This window comes from Dermochelys coriacea, chromosome 7 (genome assembly GCF_009764565.3).
Source record: "Dermochelys coriacea isolate rDerCor1 chromosome 7, rDerCor1.pri.v4, whole genome shotgun sequence".
NCBI lineage: Eukaryota > Metazoa > Chordata > Testudines > Dermochelyidae > Dermochelys > Dermochelys coriacea.
The window spans coordinates 8660667-8686153 of NC_050074.1; the positions used below are offsets into that span (position 1 = coordinate 8660667).

The 25487-nt window shown below is 40.7% G+C and overlaps 1 protein-coding gene across 1 annotated transcript in view; it reads left to right on the forward strand.

Annotated features, from left to right (window-relative positions):
- Positions 1 to 24702, forward strand: part of TAFA1 (TAFA chemokine like family member 1) — a 370431-nt gene extending 345729 nt beyond the window's left edge. The window contains exons 4-5 of the mRNA XM_038408111.2: positions 14704 to 14828; positions 20344 to 24702. Of these exons, the coding sequence (XP_038264039.1) occupies positions 14704 to 14828; positions 20344 to 20361 (143 nt within the window). The 3' untranslated portion in view covers positions 20362 to 24702. The remainder of the gene's footprint in view (positions 1 to 14703; positions 14829 to 20343) is intronic.
- The last annotated feature ends 785 nt before the right edge of the window (positions 24703 to 25487 follow it).

Below are 25487 nucleotides of genomic sequence, written 5' to 3' on the forward strand. Positions count from 1 at the left end.
CAGAAAGGGTGGGAAACTTCCTTGAGTACCTCTCATTGTGATACTCTTCGCTATCAGTCAGCCCTACATCAGTATTTCCTATGTTTATTGTGGTAGGTGGAGCACTGTGCTGTCCAGCGGATGTGACATAACACTGTGGGGAGAACTGAGCTAAACTCATCCCTGGTATAACTGTATCAAAGTCTGTGGAGTTCTACCAGATAAGAGTTTTTTCCATTGTCTTTTGAAATGAGCTGTAAAACCAGGGTCCTGGCTGTTTAATATCATGGTACCTCTTACAAGAGTAAGGTATTAATTTAACTTGTTAGCCTCAACAAATTCCAATTAAGTAATTTTATTTTGTCTTCCTAAATGCCCCCTATGGATTTATATGAATTCAGTTTTCTTCTCTGCATGTCCTAGACTCTGTATAGCATTGCTGTTTACTGTTACATGGTCCTCATTCATCCCCAGTGGTGGCTGCCTTTTTCCAGTGGTGCTTAATGATTTACATTTCAAACCCTTCAGGAGGAGAACTCTTTTATATACATGTAAAAGTGTAAAATGGTAGACAGCATTTTTCACTGGGATGAAGTTACATTCTGAGAATTTTTTTCTGTAATTACTGGAAAACCTTTGTGCCCTAAAAATTGGTCAGTCCCTGGACGAAAAATCAGTCCCAACGGGTGGGATTTGAAAAGCATCTCAGTCTTGACTTTCTATGGGACTTGTGATCCTAGCTCCCAGTAGCTTTTCTCTTCCTATTGCTTGAGATATGTTTTATTTTCCAGTTTATAAAATGAGCCCCATCTATATGCTCTTTCGAGTGCACGTGGATACCCCACAAGTAGGACCTTAAGTAGGACCTTAAGCCTATTAGGACCTTTAAGCACACCATAGTTAGCAGCATGCTGCCTGTTTTGAGCAAAGCCCTCTTGGCTGGCCTGAGAGTGTGTTTTTTAAAATTGCAATTTCTAAAAAGGAAATGGAAATTGGTTTTGAGATTGGCGCTTGGTCTTGATCCAACTTGAAAACTGAGGTCAGGTTAGAATATAGGATTTTTTTTCTAATTGGTGTTCTCAAAAACCCAGCATCAATCTCCAAAGCCCCAAGATGGGTCAGTTTAAACCAGCTAAGAGGCTGCAAGAGTATCACAATGAGGGGTACTCAAGGTTTCAGGCTCCTTCAGGATCCTAAAGGTCATGTGACATTGTTTAAATGAGGTTAATTAAAAAAAAAAGAGTCCCTCCCTCCCATTTTCTTTCAGTTTGTTTTTTGCTTTATGGCTAATGTGTATTTCTCACAGACAATGACAAACCCATGCCTTTCCCCAGTGGAGCTACAGCTGACAGCTTCTCCCAAAATGAACTGTACGCAGTCCAGAAGTTCTTTGCAAACACGCTGGCCATTTAGGACTCAACCTCCAATGCAGCAGCTAACCATATTCAGCAAAGTACTGAAGCATATGTTTCAAGCTAATCACGTGCTTTGGTGCTTTGCTGAACAGGGATGGAGTCAAGCACATGCTTAAATGCTTTGCTTTACCAGGCCTCAAACTCAAAACAGTGTATCATGAAGATTTGCTAAAATAGTATCCTCATGGCCCAGGATTGCCCTTTTACAGTGGTTAATATGTTCAGCACGTTTGCAGTGCTTTAAAGTGCATGTAACATTGATGATGATGATGATTTATTTAGTTGTATTACTGGAGCATGTAGAAGCCCCAGTCATAGACCAAGCACTTTACAAACACAGAACAAAAAGCCAGTCCCTGCCCCAGAGAGCTTACAAGTTATGTATAAAACAGGAGACCACAGATGGAGACAGACAGGAATACAAGAAAACAATGAGACAATAATTAATTGTCAGAACACATGTGAATTAGGTAAGTAATATTATCCCTCTTTTACTGATAGAAAATTGAGAAACTGCAATTAAGTGGCTTCTCTGAAGCAATTCTGCCATTCGGGAGCAGAGCTGGGATTAGACCTTGGAATTTCCTCACTCCTAGTCCGTTGCTCCTGACATTAAGACAACACTGCCTCTGGAGCTGTATTTCTCTGATAGAAGGTATCATAGCTACTCTACACTAAAGTATCACTTTTCAAATCCTTAGCAAGCACTGTGCCAACTGATTTGAAATATGGCAGTTTTAATGCTTTTCCACAAGGGATTCTTTTCATGTTGTTGAATTAACAACCTCCTTGTTGATCTCTGAAGATCAATTTCCCTTTAAATGTGAAGATCAAGTATTTTTTCCATCTAATCAGACCTTCATTAAAGCTTAGAATATGTGCTTTCAAAAAAACCTTGCTGCTGAATATACTGTAATGAAAAACAGTAAGAATCCTATACAAAAAGCAATATATTCTGCTCCAGTGCTTAAGTTTCTGCAACAGCAGCAAATTGGAAAGAAGATTAGAAAGTGATAAAAGAAAAATAACAATATAATGATGTCTTTTTATTGTTTGCCACAATTAAACTAATACGGTAAACCAGAAACCAAGGCAATCAGGAGCCCTTAGATATCACTTGTCAAATTGTTATCAATGATTGTGGTATGCTTATATTTTAAACATGGGAAAATATCAGCTTTTCCAGTAACACCAGCAATCTGTTATCAAAGACTGCAAAGTATCCTGGCTCAGTGATATGGCTGACCTGGCAGCTAAGGAACAACTGGCTTTCCACACAAGGGGAATGCCCAAAAAATTCAAAGCAATTTGGGCTGATTTTTTAGAGGGCTATTAACGCAGACTGCAAAAATAGGTATGTCCTTTCTCATCCCCTCACTTTATCCTAACCCTCTTTACTTACTTTGTGTATTATGATAATCTGGTATTTTTTGTCTTAGAAAAAAATAATAAAAATTATAACTTTAAAAAGCTGCAAAGTATTACACTGCATGAGTGTTGGATTAATGTTTCTAAAGTTGAATTAAATTGAATTAAAGCAGCTAGCTTGGTGAACTCCCAACAGAAAACATCTTGTATTTCTGTTAGACAGCATTAGTCAACCTGAAATCTTTTGTTTTATGTTTTTATTCTTTTGCCTTATTAGACTCCTACTTTACAACTCCCTGAGTAAATGCCATCTCAGTCTGTTTGTGAAATACATAATGCTTTAGATACCATATCCTCTAGTCTACCATTCACTCTAGTCTTCTCCTCCCAGAAGTTTCAAGTTCCCAGGCTTGTAATTCACTCTGCACCCCATGACATTCTAATGAACTAGGAGAAACAATGTGCCTCATTCAATTTCCTGAGATTTTGTTTTTTAAAGAATAGATGAGCACAGCATTACAGATACTCCTGTTCTGGTTTGTATCATTTTTATAGATCTGAAACTGCCTGAAAGGTTTTAATCTAGCCCTGTGCTATTTCCCTTGTCTAAAGTCTCCATCAATGGAGAGTCTCTCACTGGGAGTTTGAATTTTCCTTTAATCCAATCCATTTAGAAAATGACTCTCAATTTATTGAATAAAGTGGAGAAAATTGATATCTTTTCGTTAGGCTGACAAAGTCTTTTTCACTGCTGGCATCTGAAATGTGTTCTCTATTTAAATGTTATTTAGATCAATCTTCTCTAGTGGGAACTAGATTAAAATAGAATGCCTTACACTTACTCTACAACTTTTCCATTATTGCAAACATTGCCAGACAGGATTTGCAACCTAACTCTCTGCCTGGTGATTCCCAGAGTAACTTCATACTTGCAACCAGGAGGAGGTTTATAGTAATATTTCTCTTTCTTGTGTGAAAACAAAATATGTATATTTATCAAAGCCAAAAGGATGTGGATTGCTCCTGTAGTTTTATTGGAAATAATGTCTTGGTATATAGTTTGTCCTCTCAAAACAGTTATAAAGAGTGGCCAAAATACTTAGCAATACTTTGCATTTCTGTCAGACTCTTTTTTTCATGCCTTGCAAACATTAATTAAATCTCATAGTATGCTGTGACTTAAATATTGTTATAGACATTTCATAAGCTGGGGAACAGGGAGGTCAAAGGGAAATTGCATCTGCAAAATTTGTGTCTGTAATTTTACACCCACCATTCATTAGCAGGACTAAATCTGAGTACTTGTGCCCATGACTTCTTGATATGTGCGTGGCAACCAGCTACTCACGGCTGCGACTTAATAACACAAGCTGGCCCCCAGTTTAATGCCAGACCTGGAGCTGTAAGAAACTTTTGTAATAAAATATTGAAACAAGAGAAGTCTCACACAGCTTGGGTTTTATAACAAAGCGGAAACACCAGTCATTTTCAACAAAAGGATTGTGAATCTTTTGCTAAATATGCTCCAAGTCTAGAACAAGCCTGCTTGGATTTAGGCTTTTGGTCGGAAATGATGAGAAACTTGATATGTTCACATGGTTTTGCCATCAAATTGGGCAAATTTTGGTGTTTCCAACAGTTTTACGGTGACTTGGGGATTTGTATTTGATCCTGAAATTCAAAGTGGAAATATTATTTCTATTCTAGTAGCGGCTAGCATCCCCAATCAAGATCAGGACCCTATTGTTCTAGGTGCCATACAAATGCAGAACAAAAAACCCAGTCCCGGCATGCAAAGCAAAACAAAAAGGTTCACATGAACCCTGGCAAACTGCAACCCACTGAGTTCAGAGCAAGTACAGGCAGATCCTTGCAGCCATTTTAGTCTTTCAGGTAAACCATATGTGTTTAAATGCAACAGAGCTATGTAAACAGAGATAAGATTACTTTCAGTAATTGTCATGCTCCTTGAATCTTTGCATTATATCCTAGCTCAACACAGTCCTTCATACACTATAGAAGGATACTGCTGATGCTCTGACCACTTGGCTGTGTCTTGTTTGTCCTCTATTAAGTAGATTATTATATTTTAAACTTTCCATTAAAAAATTAGTTTTCTTGAAAACAACAACAACAATTTTTGACTTAGGCTAACAAGAGACAGGAAAGATATAACAGCCAAACCTCCTTTCTCCATGTACCTGATTTCTCTCCCCACCATCAATAGCTGAAGGCAGCTGGCACCGTAAAATCAGTCTTGCATGAAAAAATCTGTGCTCAATGTATTCCCCAGATGTTGACAACACAAGGAACACCATATTGGAGGGTTTGTTGTGAGCTTCTAAATCAGCGTGATCTGAACATCCAAGCTCCATGATATTATTCTGTCTGGTGACCGAGTAAGGTTAAAACATGATTTTGTCACTGGAATCCTAAAATTAACAGTTAATACATCAGAAAAGCTGTGGTTCTCCAACACCCATGAGGCCTGGACTGTAGACCTTCCTAGGGAACAAGCAGCTTAATCTTACCAGTTTTCTCTCACACACACAAGCACTTTAACAGCCTATGCTGTGAGAAACTAAATTCTGTTTCCTGGGTCATTTGTTCTAAAGAATGTACCAAACCCTAGTCAAGGTAACTAGTAAAACTCCACAGTTCACTGGAAAACTTTTACCTGCCTCTTTGAACTGAGATGAAGAACTATAACTTGGAAATTAAGTAAAATGTAAACGAGCAGCAATCCTCCCCAGAATACGTGGTGATAAAGAACACGGGACTTTCACTGCAAATTGAAAACCTGACCAATAGGAATATTTTTCCATACAGTGCATAGTCAGATTGAAGATCTCTCTTCCACAAGATTTCTCTGCAGGCTGCGAATGAGGAACTAGCAAGAGTCGAAGAGGTGATAGATATTTATTTGGATAACAAAACTATCCAGAGTCATAATTAGGCTTGACAGAATTCAATTTTTATATAATTTTGACAGACAATATTGATGTTTATTTTTAAGCAATTTTTAATTTTTTATTCATTTAAATTTTCACAGTTGTGGAAAATTATGTAGACATAGCCTTTGCCTATGTATACATTTTGATTATTAAGGATGGAAATGTTTTTGTCAGTTTGCATGTATACAGTGAAATCAACGTTTATTGATGCACTCTAATCCTTCAAAGCCTAGCTGCAATATTTATTGCTAAAAGAAGAGTTCTGGAAAGGATATAAAACCTCATGCTTCAGGCCTTTAGACAATCTCTAACTATTAGGGGTTAGGACAAGACTTTCACATGAGGCAGATTATCCCTCATGCACCTGCTGCAGGGTATCCTGCACCTTCCTCTGAAGTTGGCCACTGTCAGAGACAGGATACTGGCCTAGAGGGATGATGGGTCTAATCCAGTCTGGCAGTTCCTATGCTCCTATCTAACACTGATATGTCTATTGTTATTCTTGGATCATTTCCCAAATGCCTAAGTTTTAAAGAACTTGAAAGATTCCTTGAATAAGGGTATAATTTGTAAGTTGAACATGATTATGCTAGTTTGGGTCTTATCATAGATGCATGAACTCACCATCAGGGTCTCTTGGGATCTCCCTGCCATGGTTCTCATTGCATGGTTCTCATTCCAATTTGCAGAAACCTTGTGCGGTACTTGCCAGAGGGCACTGAACCTTCTCAGGCTTGTGAAATTTTTCAACCTCGTGGAAAACCAGTTCCATAATAATGTCAGCCAAGACAACAGCCCATTTTATCAAACCTTTTAGGTTTCCCTTTCCTGCATTAAAATGACCCAGAAGGGGCACTTTGTCCCTTGCTGTGACATGGCCGCAAGGCTGGCAGCACTCGCAGGAGCCAGAAATCAACAGAAAATGTAGGACCGTTTCCCATGGATCTCAGCATGTCTCTGCTGCCTTGCAGAACTGCCTTGCAGCATGAGTCTTCTCCCTGCCTTTCTACCTTGCATGATCACTATGCCAGCTCATACCTTCTCTTTACATCTTAAACAAGCAATGTAGGGCTGATCTACGATTGCTCAGGTTAGCAGCCACTCGCAAGGTTTTTGCGTTGTAACTTACACTGAGAAAGGACCGCGATGGGTTCAGTTGTTAGTCCCGAGCCTTTTCCACTTTACTCTAGCCGCATATGCTGCCCATGAGGAGCAACAGAGCTCATGTAATGCAGAAGAGGCTTGACTGCTTGGCTGCAGTGGGATGGTACTTTCTATTCCCCTTCATGGACCCTACCCACTTTCCAATCTCAAAGCCTCTCTGCCATACTTCAGAGGGGAATTGCAGCCTAAAATCAGGCCCAGCACCATATTTTAAACTAGATGGACCTTCCCAAACTGATCACACCCCCTTTGGGGTTTTTTTAATTTAGAAAATGCCCATCCAGGCTTTGGAAAACTCTGCTCAAGTGGAATGTTTGAAACCCAATTTTTTTTTAACATCTCTTGATGGTAACTTTTCCAGTGTTTCAGATTTACAAAAAGTTTTCGACCATCACTGTAAGGTACGCTGGGCCCGAAGTCAAGCAAGTTCCCTTCTTTTCTGGGTCTTCTGCCTAAAGATTTCCACTCCCCTATGGAACAGTAGATCTGTGAGAGTTCGGCTTCTCCCCAATCCTTGGAACAAGTTTCTGCGACTGCCTTGTAACTCTTGGTTTCAGGGTACAGCTGTGGGTAACGTTTGCCACAGGAAGTGGCTCTGAAATGCCAAAGATCACTTCAGACCCCGCCCTTCATTGCTGACAGGCTTCCAAAATATTGTCCATTAGCACACTGAAAAAAGAAGCAAAACTAGGAAAGATGGCCACTTAGTTTTCAGATCTCTCTCTTTCAAGCTTGCTTGCCACATCGCTAAATACTTCATAAGGAAGACTACAGAGCTTGGTGCTTTACAAAATTGATCAGAGTTCGATGGGAATCCATGAGCAGTTATATTAACTCTTGAGCCAACTGTTTGGACATCTTACAGTACACATTACACCACAGAAAGATGCTGCAAGACTCATCATTAGGAAATATCTTTCATATTTGGATGGGGAGGTGATTCTGCAGAGAGCAGCTCTACTTTGGTAACATTTTGTACTTGAGTTGCAGTTTCTGAGACTCCTTTGTGACATTTTAGGCAAATAGATGTAGCGAGGTTTCAGAGTAGCAGCCGTGTATCCTTAAAAAGAAAAGGAGTACTTGTGGAACCTTAGAGACTAACAAATTTATTAGAGCATAAGCTTTCAGGAGCTACAGCTCACTTCATCGGATGCATATAGTGGAAAATATAGTGGGGAGATTTTATATACACAGAGAACATGAAACAATGGGATGTAGCGAGTGAGTCATTCCTTGCACACTGTTGTGCGTGTTAAATGGATGCGGTCAGCATATGAAAGCCTTGGCTGGTTTCCAGTGGTAACACCATTGCTAAACATTCCATTAGAAAGGTACAAGTACGACCTCTGGGCTGATATGCTTGTGTTTGCAATTGCATTCTGTGACAATCACAAGTGAACATTTATGCTAAAATGTGCACACTGCAGCCTTGATACAAGTGGGTCTTTATCTGGCTAGCTGAAAGAAATGTGGCATTGACCCCTTAATGGCTCCCTTGCAACAAGGGAGAGAAGAGGGAAAGCTTACAGGGATGGACAGGTAAGGTGGAATGCAGGTGGGCCCAGATCAAGGTCATTGCATTGCCCTCCCTGCTGACTGGAAGACTGGGAGGGGTATTTATACTGCATGCAGCCACATGGAGGACCTTTTTACTAGGATCAGAATCTGGCAGGGACATGGGGGAGGTAGCCAGGCATTTTGCTGGTGCCTCCTTATGGCAGATGTCCAGTGCAGGTACTCGGCATAGGCGGGATATGATTATCAGATAAGTTGGACTGGGAAAGGATGTGAAGGAAACCATGCCTTATAGAACATGATTATGGGGGTTGGGACTTATATGTCTCATCAGCGGAGAGCTGACCTCCCTCCTTTTCCTGATCTCTTTAAGGTAGCTGAGGAATAGGACTTGGGGCTTCTACATTTGGATCAGCAGGGAGCTGATATCTTCCTCCCCGCACTGTGCAATCAGTTGCTGGGTACGCCAGACATAATAAGTGAATAAAGTTGCAGCCTAACTAAACAACATGGTCTCCTGCCTTTCTTCCATGTCAGATGAAGGCATCTGGGTCTCTGTGCAAGACAGGAGTTGGAGAGAATAACACAGGAATAGGTCATGGATGGCTGTAATCTTTTTAAAGATAGAGGCCTGGTTTACACTGGGGGGTGGAAATCGATCTAAGTTACGCAACTGCAGCTACATGAATAACGTAGCAGAAGTCGATGTACTTAGATCTACTTACCATGACGTCTTCACTGTGGTAAGTCGACTGCTGATGCTCCCCCCCCAGTCGACTCCTCCTGCACTTCTGGCTCCAGTGGAGTACGAGAATTGATGGGAGAGCACTCGGAGGTCAAGTTATCACGTCTTCACTAGACTCAATAAATTGACTCCCGCTGGATCGATCGCTCCAGAGATAAGTGTAGACATGCCCAGAGTGTGCATTCCAGAGATAGCAAGAGAAGAGGAGGGGGAAGGAGGAGGATAGGTTAAGAATGGTGGCAGGGATGGGTGGGGTGGAGATGGGTGGGGGAGGTAGAGAGGGTGGGGATGGAGCCGGGGTCAGAGTTGGGGCAAATGTCCCCAGAGGTGGGGAGGAGGATGCAGGCATGGCACCTAGCTGTGTGCTGAAAGGGGGAGATCAGGGTGGAGAGGGGAAGAGGAGCAGGCAGAACTGGTGGGAACTGTAGAGTGGCGTGGGTAACCAGGAAGGAGAGATGGTGCCAATGGGAAGAAGGAGGTGGAGGACAGATGCTACACTGCAGGAGAGGGGTGTAGTGAGGGCCATTGGTGAGTGGCAGATGAAAAAACAAACCCCCTTTCCCCCAGGAAAGGTCTGGCGGTCTGCTCCTGGCCCTGGCACTAGGTCTGAACCAACTGGGATGTGCCCCCTGTTACAGGCAGAGCTCTCCAATCAGACTCCCAGTTGGTGGTGAGGGGGCAGGAACAGTTGTGATGTGTCAGCATCTGCGGCTCTTGGCCCCAGGGTTTCATCGGGAGAGAATCCAGAGCCTCCAGCGGTTGCTGGTGATACTAACCTCTAGCTTTCCAAGGGCAGTCTGACAATAAGGCATTTTTAAGAAAAATCACGCAGAAAGAGTCAGACAAATTCATATGTTGATCATTTCATGGCATTACCATGGGCAGTATTAACCAGAACTATTGTTTTGTGGGGGTCCTTAGCAGCTTTGTATAGAAATCAGCTTATCTGTGGGGAAAGTCACATAATTTTTCTCGGATTCATTAAATCTGTTACAGTCATTTCAAAATCATTTTTATTGCTCAGCCAGCCTCTTTGCCTTGGAGATACTGATATTCTTTGTCAAGTGTATTTGTGCGCATGCACACACGTGCACACACACACACATATACTTGCTGTTGGTTAGTTTGCAGCAAAGTAAGTAGGATGAGAAAGGCCTGGGAGCATTAACAAGGACAGGGAATTAGGTGTGTGGCTGTCAGGAGAATGCAAAGTCACGGAAGGCTGACCCTGCTGGCAGTAGTTCATTTTTCATGCACTTGACTGGGAAACCAGTGACAAAATACTAAATTGGAATGGTGCTAGGAAAAGGCAATTTCCCCCTTGGAGCTAAGATCGGAGTGTTTTTTCATTCCTGGTGATTTAGAACTGGAGCAGCAATGTCAGTAGGGTAGGTGGACCTGGAGAATCCACACATCAGGTCTGCTTGAGCAATGTGACTTGCACATTTAAGTATACAGTGATGAGTGAAAAGAAAAGGAGTACTTGTGGCACCTTAGAGACTAACAAATTTATTAGAGCATAAGCTTTTGTGAGCTACAGCTCACTTCATCGGATATAGCTCACGAAAGCTTATGCTCTAATAAATTTGTTAGTCTCTAAGGTGCCACAAGTACTCCTTTTCTTTTTGCGAATACAGACTAACACGGCTGCTACTCTGAAACCTGTCATTATGCAAGTGATGAGTGAATTTCAGAAGAATTGGGTAAGATAGTCCCACCCCTCAAAAAGGGGGGCGGGAGAATGCAAATCAAAATTCATTCAAACCTTTTGAAGTCTCTCTTTCTCTTGCATGTCCACTGTTTTAAATGTGTTCCACCTGTCTCCAGCCCTCCAGCCCAACCAGATATTTCTCCCATGCTGTTGACACCACCCTTAACTTTCTCTTGGCCCCTAAATCCCTTTCCCCTTCCACTAACATATCCCTTAAGCCTCCAATGCCTTTTCCCTTACTTGTACAGTCACTCAAATTCTCCAACTCCCTCCTCATCTCCTGGTGTGGGTGGGTCTCAGGTCTGTCATCTCCCTGATGTTCTAGTCAAACCTGGCACGCTCTTGATTTTTCTCTGGGTCAGAAGTGCATGGCATTAACCCTCTCCCCACAGCCACCCCACTCTTCCAGGCTTGGAATCTTCTATAAAATAAGACAACCCAGCTAGTCCAATATAAAGGCAAAATGTATTGAGATGGCAGAGGAGTGGCCACCTCACAGCACCCCTTGGTGGCCATAGCGCAACACGGCACACAGCCCGCCACTTCAGTTTCCCTTCTTGGATCTCCAAATAAACTCCACTCAGGGTTCTTGCAGTCCAATCACAACAGCCCTCCTTAAGGTCTGATTTATTAACTTAAAGTGCAAAAGTCTTCTCTACAGCTGGGTACAGCCCCAGGTCTGGTCAGTCCTTCCTGCCTTAGCAGGCTACGTCCAGTCCTTCCTAGTTAGAGCAATTCCCCTGGTCTTAGATTAGAATCATAGAATCATAGAATATCAGGGTTGGAAGGGACCTCAGGAGGTCATCTAGTCCAACCCCCTGCTCAAAGCAGGACCAATCCCCAACTAAAGCATCCCAGCCAGGGCTTTGTCAAGCCTGATCTTAAAAACTTCTAAGGAAGGAGATTCCACCACCTCCCTAGGTAACACATTCCAGTGTTTCACCGCTCTCCTAGTGAAAAAGTTTTTCCTAATATCCAACCTAAACCTCCCCCACTGCAACTTGAGACCATTACTCCTTGTTCTGTCATCTGCTACCACTGAGAACAGTCTAGATCCATCCTCTTTGGAACCCCCTTTCAGGTAGTTGAAAGCAGCTACCAAATCTCCCCTCATTCTTCTCTTCTGCAGACTAAATAGTCCCTATTCCCTCAGCCTCTCCTCGTAAGTCATGTGTTCCAGTCCCCTAATCATTTTTGTTGCCCTCCGCTGGACGTTTTCCTATTTTTCCACATCCTTCTTGTAGTGTGGGGCCCAAAACTGGACACAGTACTTCAGATGAGGCCTCCCCAATGTTGAATAGAGGGCAACGATCACGTCCCTCGGTCTTCTGGCAATGGATCTTCAAAGTTAGGATCTTCCCTGTGGGAGCCTCTCTCACACACTCTCTGCAGTCTCCCTATAGCACCCTGGGCTTTGTCCTTACTGCAGCTCCCTTCTGTTCTCTATTGTAAATTGCCTGATCCCGCCTCCCCTCCCACCACCCCCCCCCACATTCTGTAGACAGGGTTGGCTTGGCCCCAAGCTGTCCAAGTCAGTGATCTCCAGAGGTACATCAACAAAGGAGACTGTGGTAGGGGCCAACTAGAGGGGAAGGGATAGTTATCTAAACACTTCTGTGTCCAATAAGGGTTTACATTTGGTTCTCTTTGACATTCGGGTTGAGGTTTTGACTTGTGATTTTTTTAAGTGGTTAGCCAACTTAAAGATACAGAGATGTAGCTTTACAGTACTCCATTAACAAAGCAGACTTGCTTTCAGATATTTCAAAACAGGACTCCATATTTTGCAGCCCCCAATTATATGACACAGCTAAATAAGAAAGAGATCAATGTGTGAAATACAAGCCTGCAACGTGTACTTTGATCCATATGCTCTGAGTGTTCCCCAAGGTATGAACATAGGACACAAGATAGCCTTACACTTTAAACATAGGCTATACGCTGATATGGGCCTAAATATTGAAGCTGATATCATGGGAGATACCAATGGTTTAAATGCCCTTACATCACATGAGAAGGTTTGGTAGTTAAGCATCAGGGGAAACAAACCAAAGATAGAGCACCTCATGCAACAACTAGCTGGAAATTGCAAAGTCAGCTAAATGTTGTCAAAATCCCCATACAAAAATGCCATTAAGATACAATTAAGGTTATAGACAGAGACCAATTCCCAGACAAAAAAAAAAACTTCATTAAGATACACTCAAGATTGTAAACACACACATTAGTTACAGTCAAACTATATGATTAGAACACTCTAGTTATTAAAATGATAAATGTTTGGAAATTCAAAATTAAGGTTCAGGTTACTAAAATAAATATTTGAATGTCAGGAAGTTCGTATATCTGTTTCCATAAACATACTCTGACCCCATAATGCTGCCCACTTAATTCACTTGCCTTCTATTGTGATGTTCTGAATCATTTCAGAGTGTTACAGAGCCATGGGGTGTTTCATTCACTACACGTTTGGTGGGTAGAGGAGCCAATGAAATGTTACATTTATACAGCGTTATTTCTGGACTGCGGGGGAAGGGATAAAACACAAGATGCTAGTGTTTCTTGCTGTCAAGACATGGGAGCTGAACAAGGGTCTGTACTGAGTCTGTGGGTCGCTTGGGACATATGACAGGAAGATGGGATACATGGATCTGTGTCATTAGCAGCTGGTAGTTCCAATACAAACCAATACAGCTACAGCACTGAGACAATTCTGATAGTTCTGGTTCTCTATATCTTTGCAGTGCAATCTGGTCAATACTGGGAAATATTGATGGTAGCATAAATTGGCAGAATATGAGGGATTATAGGTAAATATACCAACTAGATTATATTTATTGAGATGGCGTAAAAGTTACTATACGTTTATCCACTGCAGTTGCATTTTCTACTTAAAAAGAAAAGGAGTACTTGTGGCACCTTAGAGACTAACAAATTTATTTGAGCATAAGCTTTCGTGAGCTACAGCTCACTTCATCGGATGCATTTGGTGGAAAATGCATCCGATTAAGTGAGCTGTAGCTCACGAAAGCTTATGCTCAAATAAATTTGTTAGTCTCTAAGGTGCCACAAGTACTCCTTTTCTTTTTGCGAATACAGACTAACACGGCTGCTACTCTGAAACCATTTTCTACTTAATGAACTACATTTTTATAGAAATGCTGATAACTGCTAAACACTAGATCCAGTCAGAAAACTTTCATTGAAACAGATTTTCAATGGAAAATTCTGTTTATGCCAAAAAGTTTTGAAAAAAGTGTGGATTTTCTAAAACTTTTGTTGGGGGAGGAAGGGGGGAGAAAAGGAATGAAAAATTTTTGCATTTTGTTAATGTTGAAATGTCCCATTCTGACATTTTCAAAATATCCCCTTTTGATATTTTTAGTTTTTAAATTTTGTTTCCAGGGAATTTAGAAATGATTGGTTTAGTTCCGTTGCAGAAGGAGAAAATCCAGTTCCTCTCCAGCTTTACTAAATACATTGAAAATACAAGGAGCACATACTGGCCTAGGAGAGCTGTATATCTAAAATAATAAGTGGAGTGCTAGATGTCTTCTATGAAGGGCAATTTCTTTTCACATCACCCTATTGGTCACAGTCCTGGAAAGTATAGTAATAATAGAACAGGACACATATAGATTGAGGCTATGCCAAACAGTACCTTATCATGAAAAGTGTCTCGTGTTAGAATGACATGCAATATAAGTAACTACTTGATGAGATCCTTGCAACTACATTTAATTTTCAGGGCTTTTAATGGGAAATGGAGGTTTGAGTTGTTGTTTCATTCAATCAAACTTTTCATTATGACTTATCAAGATGAAGTTGTAAATGTTATCTTTTTCTTTTTAGCTTCTATAGTGATTGGGAAATGGTGGTGTGAAATGGAGCCCTGCCTAGAGGGAGAAGAATGCAAGACATTACCTGATAATTCTGGATGGATGTGTGCAACTGGCAATAAAATCAAGACCACCAGAGTAAGTCATGTTTCCATTTGTACCCACTGAAAGGGAATCATTTGCCCTTGTTCACCCATACACTTTTACAGTCACCAGGACTGCATCTTGCTTCTATATAGAAGGTTGGTTGGCTGCTTTGTCAGTTGCCAGTGCTCTGGCCCTCTCCCTACATCAGTCACAGGTTTACAGATTCAGAGATCTCAGCTGAGCCCATGTTTTCAAACTGGCATCTCAGCACTGTGTACTTTTCTGAAAGTCATTGCCTACAAAGAATAAAATAGCCTATCGCAGGCTCATTTTTGGTGGTTAAAGATACAATTATGAAAGCTATGGGTTGATAGGTATGAGATTTTGCTGGCTAGTACTTCTTAGTAATAGTTAATTTCTGAGTCCATGGCTTTTATTTCATCTACAGGAGGCTTAGTTAAAATGAAAGCTCATTCTGCCCCCCAGTGCGCAGTGCAGAAAGGCGCAAACACATGGGAAAAGACCTGGTGGTGTTTGTGCAGCTAGGCAACAGTAGCTTTCCCTCTGCGATACAGTTATCTCCCAAAAAGAAAAGGAGTACTTGTGGCACCTTAGAGACTAACAAATTTATTAGAGCATAAGCTTTCGTGAGCTACAGCTCACTTCATCGGATGCATTAAGTGAGCTGTAGCTCACGAAAGCTTATGCTCTAATAAATTTGTTAGTCTCTAAGGTGCCACAAGTACTCCTTTTCTTTTTGCGAATACAGACTAACACGGCTGCTACTCTGAAACCAGTTATCTCCCAGTCACCCCGTGGGGAAATGAGCCCCGGTTGGATAAGGAAACAGGAGGACATCTACACTGAATGTCACATTCCCCCTCCTCACATTAGCTAATCCCCATTGTTTTACATGCTGCTGCCTCACAGAACTCAGCCCAGCAGCACCAGGAGAGACAACCTTGTTGTGCAGGAGCTGTTGGAAGGCATTAGGGCTTGTCAAAAAAATTTGTCTGACGAGTTTGTTAATTATTGTAGAAGATCAGGATTGGAAGAGACCTCAGGAGGTCATCTAGTCCCACCCCCTGCTCAAAGCAGGACCAACCCCAACTAAATTGAAAAAGGCTTTTTCCCCCCAAAAAAGAAACATTCGCAGAAATGTTTTTGACTTCATCTAAATGTTCCTGCACCTTAAAAAGGGACTTAGACTATCATTCTCCCGCTCCCAGAAGAAAGAGAGAAATGGGGAAGGAACTATGATTCACAGAGTTCCAATTTCTTGATGGATCTCTTTGTGAGGTGGCAGAGCCGTGTGCCACCACACGTTTATAGCTTGTCTGTTCTAAATTGAAACAGCATTTGAGATTAGGCCATATAGCATAAAAACGATCACATGTCCTAAAAAAGAAAAGAAGTACTTGTGGCACCTTAGAGACTAACAAATTTATTTGAGCATAAGCTCTCATGAGCTACAGCTCACTTCTCTTTCCCTAATGAATCACAAATTTCAGAAAGGGAAATTATTTAACAAGTAATGTGAGGAGAAATTTAAAACTTTTGTTATTTACATTATTATTATTATTATTATTATTATTCTTGTGCTAATTTCTTAATGTAACACCCTAGAGTAATCTTGCATTCTGCCTTGCAAATATGTAATTTAGGAATCTGATTAGTTTTGATAGGAATTTGTAATTTCTTAAGCTCCACCATCCAAAAGCATCCTGTGAACCAAGGTGTAGGTAATAGTCAATATCTAGTAATAATAGTTAGAAACTTAGGAGTGAAACTTATTAATATTCAGAGGTTCGATCTAATCAGTATGGACTATTGTATTACAATTAAATTAAAAACCTACAGGTATTCAGAAATGAAAAAAAAATATTTCTCTCATTTACCCACAGGAGTTATTTTAATTAGCTTGTGTAGGGTAACCTTCTAGCAGCATTTTGGTTTTTTTACCTTGAAACATTGTTACAGAACAGAATTGATAAAGGCAAAGTGGCAAAAGGCTTAATAATGATCTCTTAAATCATGGAGGCAGAAATCTTGGATATACTTTTGGATTAGTTAAACTTTTGCTTGAAGTCACCTGCTTGATCCTTAAATGGCAAAAAAAACAATCAACTCCTGAAATAGGAATTTAATTTTTGTTTCTTAAAAAGCCCATTGTCATTTCAGATAGCATAGGAGAAACATGTGCTACAGAAATATGTGTGCTACTGGCCCAGATCAGATGACTGAGGGCTTTGTGTCTCTGTTTGCATATATTTCAATGATAGGAGTCAGGAAGAAGCAACACCAGTCAGCCAATATCTGGATATATCCATGATGATTAGAAAAGGGTTTAGCACAAGTCATTCTGAGCCTTAAACTGTTTTGCCATGAGTGTTCTCCATACACAAAAGAACTTTGAGGGACTCAGGTACTTGTATCCTGACTATGAACTTTTCCACAATTATATATGAGATAAAAATCCACATGCTTCAGGGCATAAACCTAAACCTAACTGATGGATAGGAAGAAACTCCCGCTACAGTAAATTATCCATAGTTGTCCATTCCAAGCAGAGCTGAGTGAAATTTTTTTAGTGAACAGTTTCTTTACTGAAAAATGCATTTTTCAGTCAAATGAAAGCATTCGCAAATTCAGGTCAAATTCAGTGAATTGAAATAAAGAATTAACAAAAATCAAAATGGTTTGTTTTGACATTTTCAAAATGAAATGTTTCAAGTTTTCAATTACCTTTCCCTTAAAAATCAAGCTAGATTTGTTACAAAAATACATTTAAAGGGGGTTAAAAAAAAACAACCAGAATCAAAATGAAATGAAAAACAATTTTTTTCCAGTTTCCATTGAGCAAGAAAGAACTAAAAAATTCAGCTTCAGTTTGACTTGAAACAATTCTTTTCTGATTTTTTTTTTTTTGGTTCTGCCACCAAACTGAAAAATATTCATTCTACTCTAACTACAAGAATGCTTGTACCTTCCCCTGAAGTGGCTACAACTGGTTCCTGTCAGAGAAAGGATATTGCACTTGATGTACCACGGATCTGACCCAGTGTTCCCGTTTCTCTGTGACTGTGTACTTGACTTTAGCCCTTTAACTTTTAACATGGTTGAGTATTTAAGACGTTCAAGCCCAAGACTTAAAGAGCTGTCCACAGCTTCTGCAAAATGATTTATTTTCTATTGATAGAGCAGCTGTCTGAAACTTTGTCCAGAAATTGTTTTTTTAATTTATTTGGGACTCGTGTCAAACTTTTTTTATCACTTTTCACTTGTTTTAACAGCAGCGTGAGTTTTGGAGATCATTTGAAAAGTTTTGATTCTTCACTTTCTTCGCAAAAGTATCAGAGACCAGGCTGTGAGGTCACACTGCAACTCACAGAGTGCACAACCCATTTCAGCCAGTAGCGCTCTACTGGGTTGGGCTCTCTGTAGGCAGAGGCTGGAAGGGTTGGGAGGTGGAAATCTACCCTCCAAAGTTGGTGCCAATGAGCAGGGCTATGATGTTGGGGACTGGAGTAGTAGCTGCAGATCTTTTGATCATGGTCATTTCCCTGGATCCAGTTGTAGCTTTCTACACAGACCTATACAGAGCTAGAGATCCTTGCACAGCATGTAGGTTTTGGGCAGGCACCCCGGTGCAGTCAATCCACTCTCCATCGTACCATTCCTGTTCAGAGCTTAGGTGATTCAGAAGGCTTTGTGCTGGCCCTCTGTGCCAGGTGTGACTTTCACCCAGTATCCAGGTAATTCAGCAAATTGTCCTATTTTTACTATAAGCTATGCTAATAATCATAGAATCATAGAATATCAGGGTTGGAAAGGACCTCAGGGGGTCATCTAGTCCAACCCCCTACTCAAAGCAGGACCAATCCCCAACTAAATCATCCCAGCCAGGGCTTTGTCAAGCCTGATCTTAAAATCTTCTAAGGAAGGAGATTCCACCACCTCCCTAGGTAGCGCATTCCAGTGTTTCACCACCCTCCTAGTGAAAAAGTTTTTCCTAATATCTAACCTAAACCTTCCCCACTGCAACTTGAGACCATTACTCCTTGTTCTGTCATCTGCTACCACTAAGAACAGTCTAGATCCATCCTCTTTGGAACCCCCTTTCAGGTAGTTGAAAGCAGCTATCAAATCCCCCCTCATTCTTCTCTTCCACAGACTAAACAATCCCAGTTCCCTCAGCCTCTTCTCATAAGTCATGTGTTCCAGTCCCCTAATCATTTTTGTTGCCCTCCACTGGACTCTTTCCAATTTTTCCACATCCTTCTTGTATTAATAATAGTGCCCTCAAAGCCCTTTACAAAAATAGGTATATTTCTTATCCTCATTGTATAGATGGGGAAAACTACAGTGCACAGAACTTAAAGGATTTGCCCAAAGTCATACAGTGGTTGAGTAGGATCCAGGTCTCTTGATTTCATATCCCCTGCTCTAACAAGTAGGCCAAGCTGTTTCTCATAAATAACATTCAGTTTACAATATATTATGCCATCAGGTCATTTTTATATTGTTTCCTGAGTAGTGTAGGTGAAAGAACTACTCACATTTCCTAGACATTTGCTACTTGCCCAGTAATACAGCAACAGCTGATGTTATGGTCCCTTGAAACCTGAATCCCAGAGCATATTCATTTCCCTCCCTGCTTGAGCTAATACTGCAGTATTACATCAAAGAGAATGGGATTTGTTCCGTCTGTGTGAGAGAAAACCCAGCACAGAAGATCATTTGTTAATGGCAAATCAGGACAGCAGAAAATAGGAACTGGAAAAAAATTCTGAAAGGTTTTAGGATTTTTTTAACAGGCTGAACAGGTTAATATGCTGACCTATATTTCAGATTAAATTTCTATTTAGAGCACTGACTAAAGCCCTTTGTTTTTGTTGTAACAGTCATTCTAATTAAGAGGTCACCTCAAAGTAGTAAAAAGAACACAAAGCAGTAAATATCTGTTGCTAAGACAATTACTGCTGCATCCCATCATACAGTCTACTGCTCTGCTAATAATTGTTCCCCTAATTTAAGGGCTGAGCCTACTGAAATTAGTGTGAGTATTGCTACTGACTTAAATTGACTAGAGAAGAGCTATGCTATTCATTTATGTGTATTGATGTAACCAAAAAACGACACATCTTCTCAAGGAAGCTAAAAATGTCAGCGTCTGATAGGTCACTCTTATTTCAGAGTCACAGAAACCTGAACAATGGCCAGTTTTCCTTGTAGGGGTTTTTAGCACGTTCAAGTAGATCAAGTCTCTGTTATCTAATGTAACCAACCCCTCAGCTGTCTCTCCATGCAAATCAGTGGTGTTCCACAAGCTAGTCATTCAAGAGGGCTGGAACGTGGTCTTGCCCATACATCCCCACAGGAGCTGGCCATGCTGCCCCTGAACACCATCAGACCAAGCTGGAGCACAAAACAAAATCCTGATCTCAAGATGTGAACTCAGACACCCTTTTGGCAGAGTCATGTGCCACCACCAGCGGACTATCAATCCAGCTTTTGTGTTCATTTCTGTAACGTATATAATTGATTATTTTGCACTTCATTGCAGATTCACCCAAGAACCTAATAGCATCTCCTGGATGAGAAAACCACTGATTTACAGAGGACAACATATTAAAAATTTAAACCATCTCAAGCATTTACAAGCCAAATGGATTTCTTATTTGCACTTTGACTGTTGACCAGATAATAACAGTGGCTTTATTGTGTGAAATTAAAATATTCTATGGAAATAATGCCCCAGATTTTTGACAACAGAAAAGAAAAATGAAGAAAAATGGTTCTTTGGTAAAGTTTTCGTGATTATGAAGTTTGAACAATAGTCTTATACGTTTGGATCTACAATTTACTTTATACCATTTAAAAGTATAGATATAAATATATATGATATTTTGAAATAAAGCCTCACTCTTCAAGAAATTAAATAGTACCACACTGCTGTAATACTTTTTTTTTAATGATCTGGAATACACCTACCAGTTTCAGAGCAGTCAAAAGGGAGAGCAAACCCGCTGCAGCAACCAGGACACCTGGAGCTATAAGAATCATGAAGATATTGTGTCAAGAGCTTCCTTTTTCTTTCAACAGAGTATTGGAGAGAATTACATTATTCCATTTTCTTGTGTTCTGGAGGCTTTTTCCCCTTGTGCAATACTAGCATGCTGGCTTTACTTACATAACTGTACTTTATACTTAACAATGATGAGTCTATCCTTTTCCAGGAATATATTTTTAGAGCTATTAGATATTCCATGAAGAAGAGAAGGACAACTCTTGAATAAAATACAGTATGTATTAAGAGTTTATTTGGCAGAATTTGGTAGACTGCGGGCTGCCTTCTTATTAAAGGTGTACGTACAAACAACATCTTCAGACTTTGTAGAGCTGGCATAGACTCCAGTGAAAATGTGATTGCTAACTCCAAAGTTTTGCAATGTTTACTCAAGAATACAAAAACTGATTTTGTTTCTTAATGTTTGATTAAGATGAGTTGGGATTTGCATAAGGTTTGATTCTTGCTAGTATGTCTGGGTTGCTGCTGTCTTAGTCCTTCCTATAGACAAACTTGCACTGTTTAATTAAACTGGTTTACTTAAACCGATGAAACCCCTCATCTGGACCCTCTTATTTCAGTTTGAGTGGCTTATTTTGGTTTAGCTTAAACCTAATTGACTGAAGCTCAACTGATATAGGACACTCTTGAAACAAAATAAGAGTTACCATGCAGGGGTTTGTGCCAGTTTAACAAAATCAGTTTAAATTAACACCTTCAATTAAAGTAGTCCCTTTAGTGGGAGTACTCATGCGAAAAAGTGCTTGCCAACGTGCATGAAGGCTACACAGTCTAGCCTTGGGTATCTGTAAATTGAAGAGGTGTATGGAAGTGAAGAAGGTATTTTATCCAGTCCCACTTTCTCTTCTTTAATATTTTCAGTTTCCTTTCACCCTAGTTACCTGTGTCTCACAAGACCGCCTTCATGCAAACTAATCAGTTTTAATCCAGTGTAGAGTAACATCTGAGCTCGCTGACCCAAAGTCAGTCAAAATTATCCCAGCTTTCTTCCTCCTATAGGGCAACCACTTCAGCACCTGATATTTCAGGAGGTAGAAATTTGTCACTGTAATTACAGTGTATGTTAAAGCAGCAGCGCCAAGTGTCACACCAGACTCCACATGGACCTTATATGCTGGTAACTGGAGTATTGAGCCTCAAAATAAAAATGGATATATTGCTTTGTAAGAAGTAATTTACCACTCTCCCCTTAGATATTTGGCCGGTTTCTGTAAGATCAAAACATGCCTGAACATCTTTTTTCTCGTGTGTATTTTGAGATCAGAATCAGGCCATAAAAGTTAATGCTGGTTTCTTTCAACAGTCTTCCTCCCCTTCCCCACCTGCCCATTTTACTTTTAGTCCAGCAAATACCTTTCCCCGTCACTCTTGTCAATAGCTCTTAGGGCTGAGTCCCGAGATCCTTGCTCAATCAAACTCCTATTGAAATCAAAGAGAATTTGTCATCATAAGGCCTGAGGTCTTGTCTACATGGGGGGACAAATTAACTAACAGTGTGAATTAAAAGTGGGTTGGTTAAACTGAATTAAACCCCAGTGTGGATACTCTCATTCAGAATTAAAGTGGCCTTAGTCTGATCTAATTTAATTCACTTTGAAACTGAATTAAAGTAAACTGTATTAGGCCACTTTAATTCTGAATGAGAGTATCCATACAGGGAGGTAATGCAGTTTAATTAATCCTCTTTTAATTCACACATTTTGTTAATTGAGGCTAACTTTCCTGAGTGTTCCTATGTAGACAAGCCCACGGGTAAACACCAAGCAAAGACATCTGGATTTGGCCCGAAGGAGGACATCCACTCTCCACTTCCATGTCCCTGGAGATTCCCCTGGGTAGTAGAACAGATGTGGCTCAGCTATGCATGGGAGAGTCTAGATAGCGGCATGAGTGTCTTGCCCCAGATTTGCTCCCATTGCACAGCACATAGACCATCGGGGCTGGGAGTTCTTGTGTGGCAGTGCCCAGTGGTCAGGGAGCCTGGGCAGGTCCAGTAATCTTCTGGTCCTCTGCCTGTCTGGGCTGCAGAGATCTAGATCAGCCAATAAAATGAAGTAGCCTAGTAGAATGGCTCTGTGGATGCTCCAGGCCGTGGCTGAGAATTTCTTCCCCCCCTCTCCCATTCTCTTTGCAGAGAGTCCCACCTCACAATCACACCTCCAGGCTGGGTGGTGGGTCCCTGGGTTTAGCCCTCAGGAAATCAACTGGTAAGAGTGCTGCCATGAGCTGAATGCATAGGCCTAATTCTGGTCTCAGCTACAATAGTGTAAGTGAAGAGCAACACCACTGAAGTAAAGCATCATCACTATTTATTTGTACTATGGTAGCACCTTAAAGCTCCCAGCTGAGATCTTTATGCTAGGCATTATACACCCACATGATAAGATTCAGTCCCTGCTCCCAGAGAACTTCCGATCCAAGTGGAAGAGGCAGACAAAATGTGGGAGACAGAGAAAGCCCTATTTTGCACATGACAAACTGAGGCAGAGAGCAATTAAATCTGTCCAAGTTCACACATCAGTTGGAAAGACAGGACTCAGAACTCCTTAGTCTTAGAGTAGTGCCTTAACAACAAGACATCTTTTTCGCAGCTGTAACTCAGATTAGAATCTGACCCCTTTAGCTTGTCTCCAAAACCCAGGGTCCAAGAGTGAGATACTTGCCATGTTTTGTCTCACGTGACCTGAACTCTGATTGATCACGTAAAGGTAATTGTAATGCTTGGGTCGGAGGTGGATTACCATTTTGTGAGGCCCTGGGCCAGAGCAAGTAGGGGCCCCTCCCAACCTCTTCCGCCTCCAGTTGCTCCCCCCCCCCACCAGCACTCCTGCCGGGGAGCAGGGTTGGAGCACGGGGGTAGAGTGGAGCCAGCCCCCACACCCAGATCCTGTTCCCCAGCAGGAGTTGGCCGGGGGCCCTGAGCACAGGCTCTGTTGGCCTAGTGGCTAATCTGCCACTGGCTTGGGTCAGCAAAATTTTGCTTACTTAAGGATGAAATTAGTAAGTCTGCTAAAATTATAGAGAAGGAAATATTGTTTATAAGAAGCAAAGTTTCTTGGGCATGCTCATGATTTTGTCTTTGCCAGTCAGCAGTATCAAATATCACTCCACCAAATTCATTAAACATTTGCAATTCTTTGAAGTTACTGCAAACTCTGCATATCACATGCAGTATTGAGAAATTTCTGTTTCAGTTAAACGATTAGGAAAAAAATGAGACCATGACCATAAGTTCATAACAGCCATAATGGGTCAGACCAAAGGTCCAAAATAATAACTAACAAAATGCAAAGTCAAATTAGGATGCAGGCAACCTTCATTTTTTCAATGTACCCTCCTGAACAAAATATTCCTACCAGCCTAGTGGCACAATGATTGCATTTTCAGTGATATACAGGACAAAGCCTTGTATATTGGAAAAGTCTTAGAGTTCCTTTCTTCCTTGGCTGATGGAATATTGGTTTTTTGAGGGCATGGTTCTCTGGATCCTCATGAGAGGACATGAGTCATGCCATTCTTTGCACATCCATAAAGGAGTATTGACATCATCCTAAGAGGAAGCTAAAGTTCCTGCTTTCTGGCATAAGTACAAATACAGTGATGCCAGTGGGAGGGAAATTAAATATTTGTAAATGTACTGGAGATAAATTTTGACTTGTGTCAGCGTTTCTTCTTCAGATATGTGAAACATGAAGCTGTTGTTTAAATCTAATGTGTAGAAGTTGGAAAAACATTTAAAATATGGTTGCTACCATATGCCTATTGATTCAGATAATTTAAATGATGTACTTTTTATCCAAAATCTCTGGTAATAAAGAGCTCAGTGTGGTATGATTTTAATATTGTTTTCAGAATGCTATCCACTGTATGTCGATACACTTGGAATACAGGAGGTGTGGGGGGAAATCAGGGGCCAACATTATGACCTCACATTATAAATGTGATGGTAGGAGATGCAACTCCTGTCACAGGGAGATGCCTATGTAAAAATGTTCAGAGTAAAAAAATGTACAGTGATTGTTGCTTTGTGTTATCAGAAAATATTGATTGGCCATTAATGGACTTTTTCAGGTATATTCAGAACTTATTGCTTAGCATCTTTTCCTATTATAAAATGATTACCAATATTTCTAACTGTCATAACTGGACACATGTTACACTTCATACGACAACTTTCTCAGAGCAAAATAGTCATTTTTGATATACTGTTTTTTCAACATATAATTATAATTGATATATATCTTATGGAGAGTATAACCAGGGTTTGCACTGGAAAGTACATTAATCATTACATAAAGCTGACAGTTTTTTTTCTTAAGCTGATAGAATGTCACAATATGAGTTTTTATTTTAGCAATACCTCAGTCACATTCCATCAAGCAGGGTTTAGAGCTTGCCTGAGAGAAATGTGTTTTGCTCCTTTATATGGTATTCTATGTATCTTTATCAGATGCACCAGAGATCAAATTAGAATTGTGTGCAAGAATAATTTTCAAATGGACCAAACACTATAGCTATGCAGGAAAATTGATTTAAGTCTTTAGCTCTGTGGTCAAAAGTTCACCTACCTGTGGTCAGTTAGAATCCAGATTGTAGGCTCGATTTGGATCTCATATATG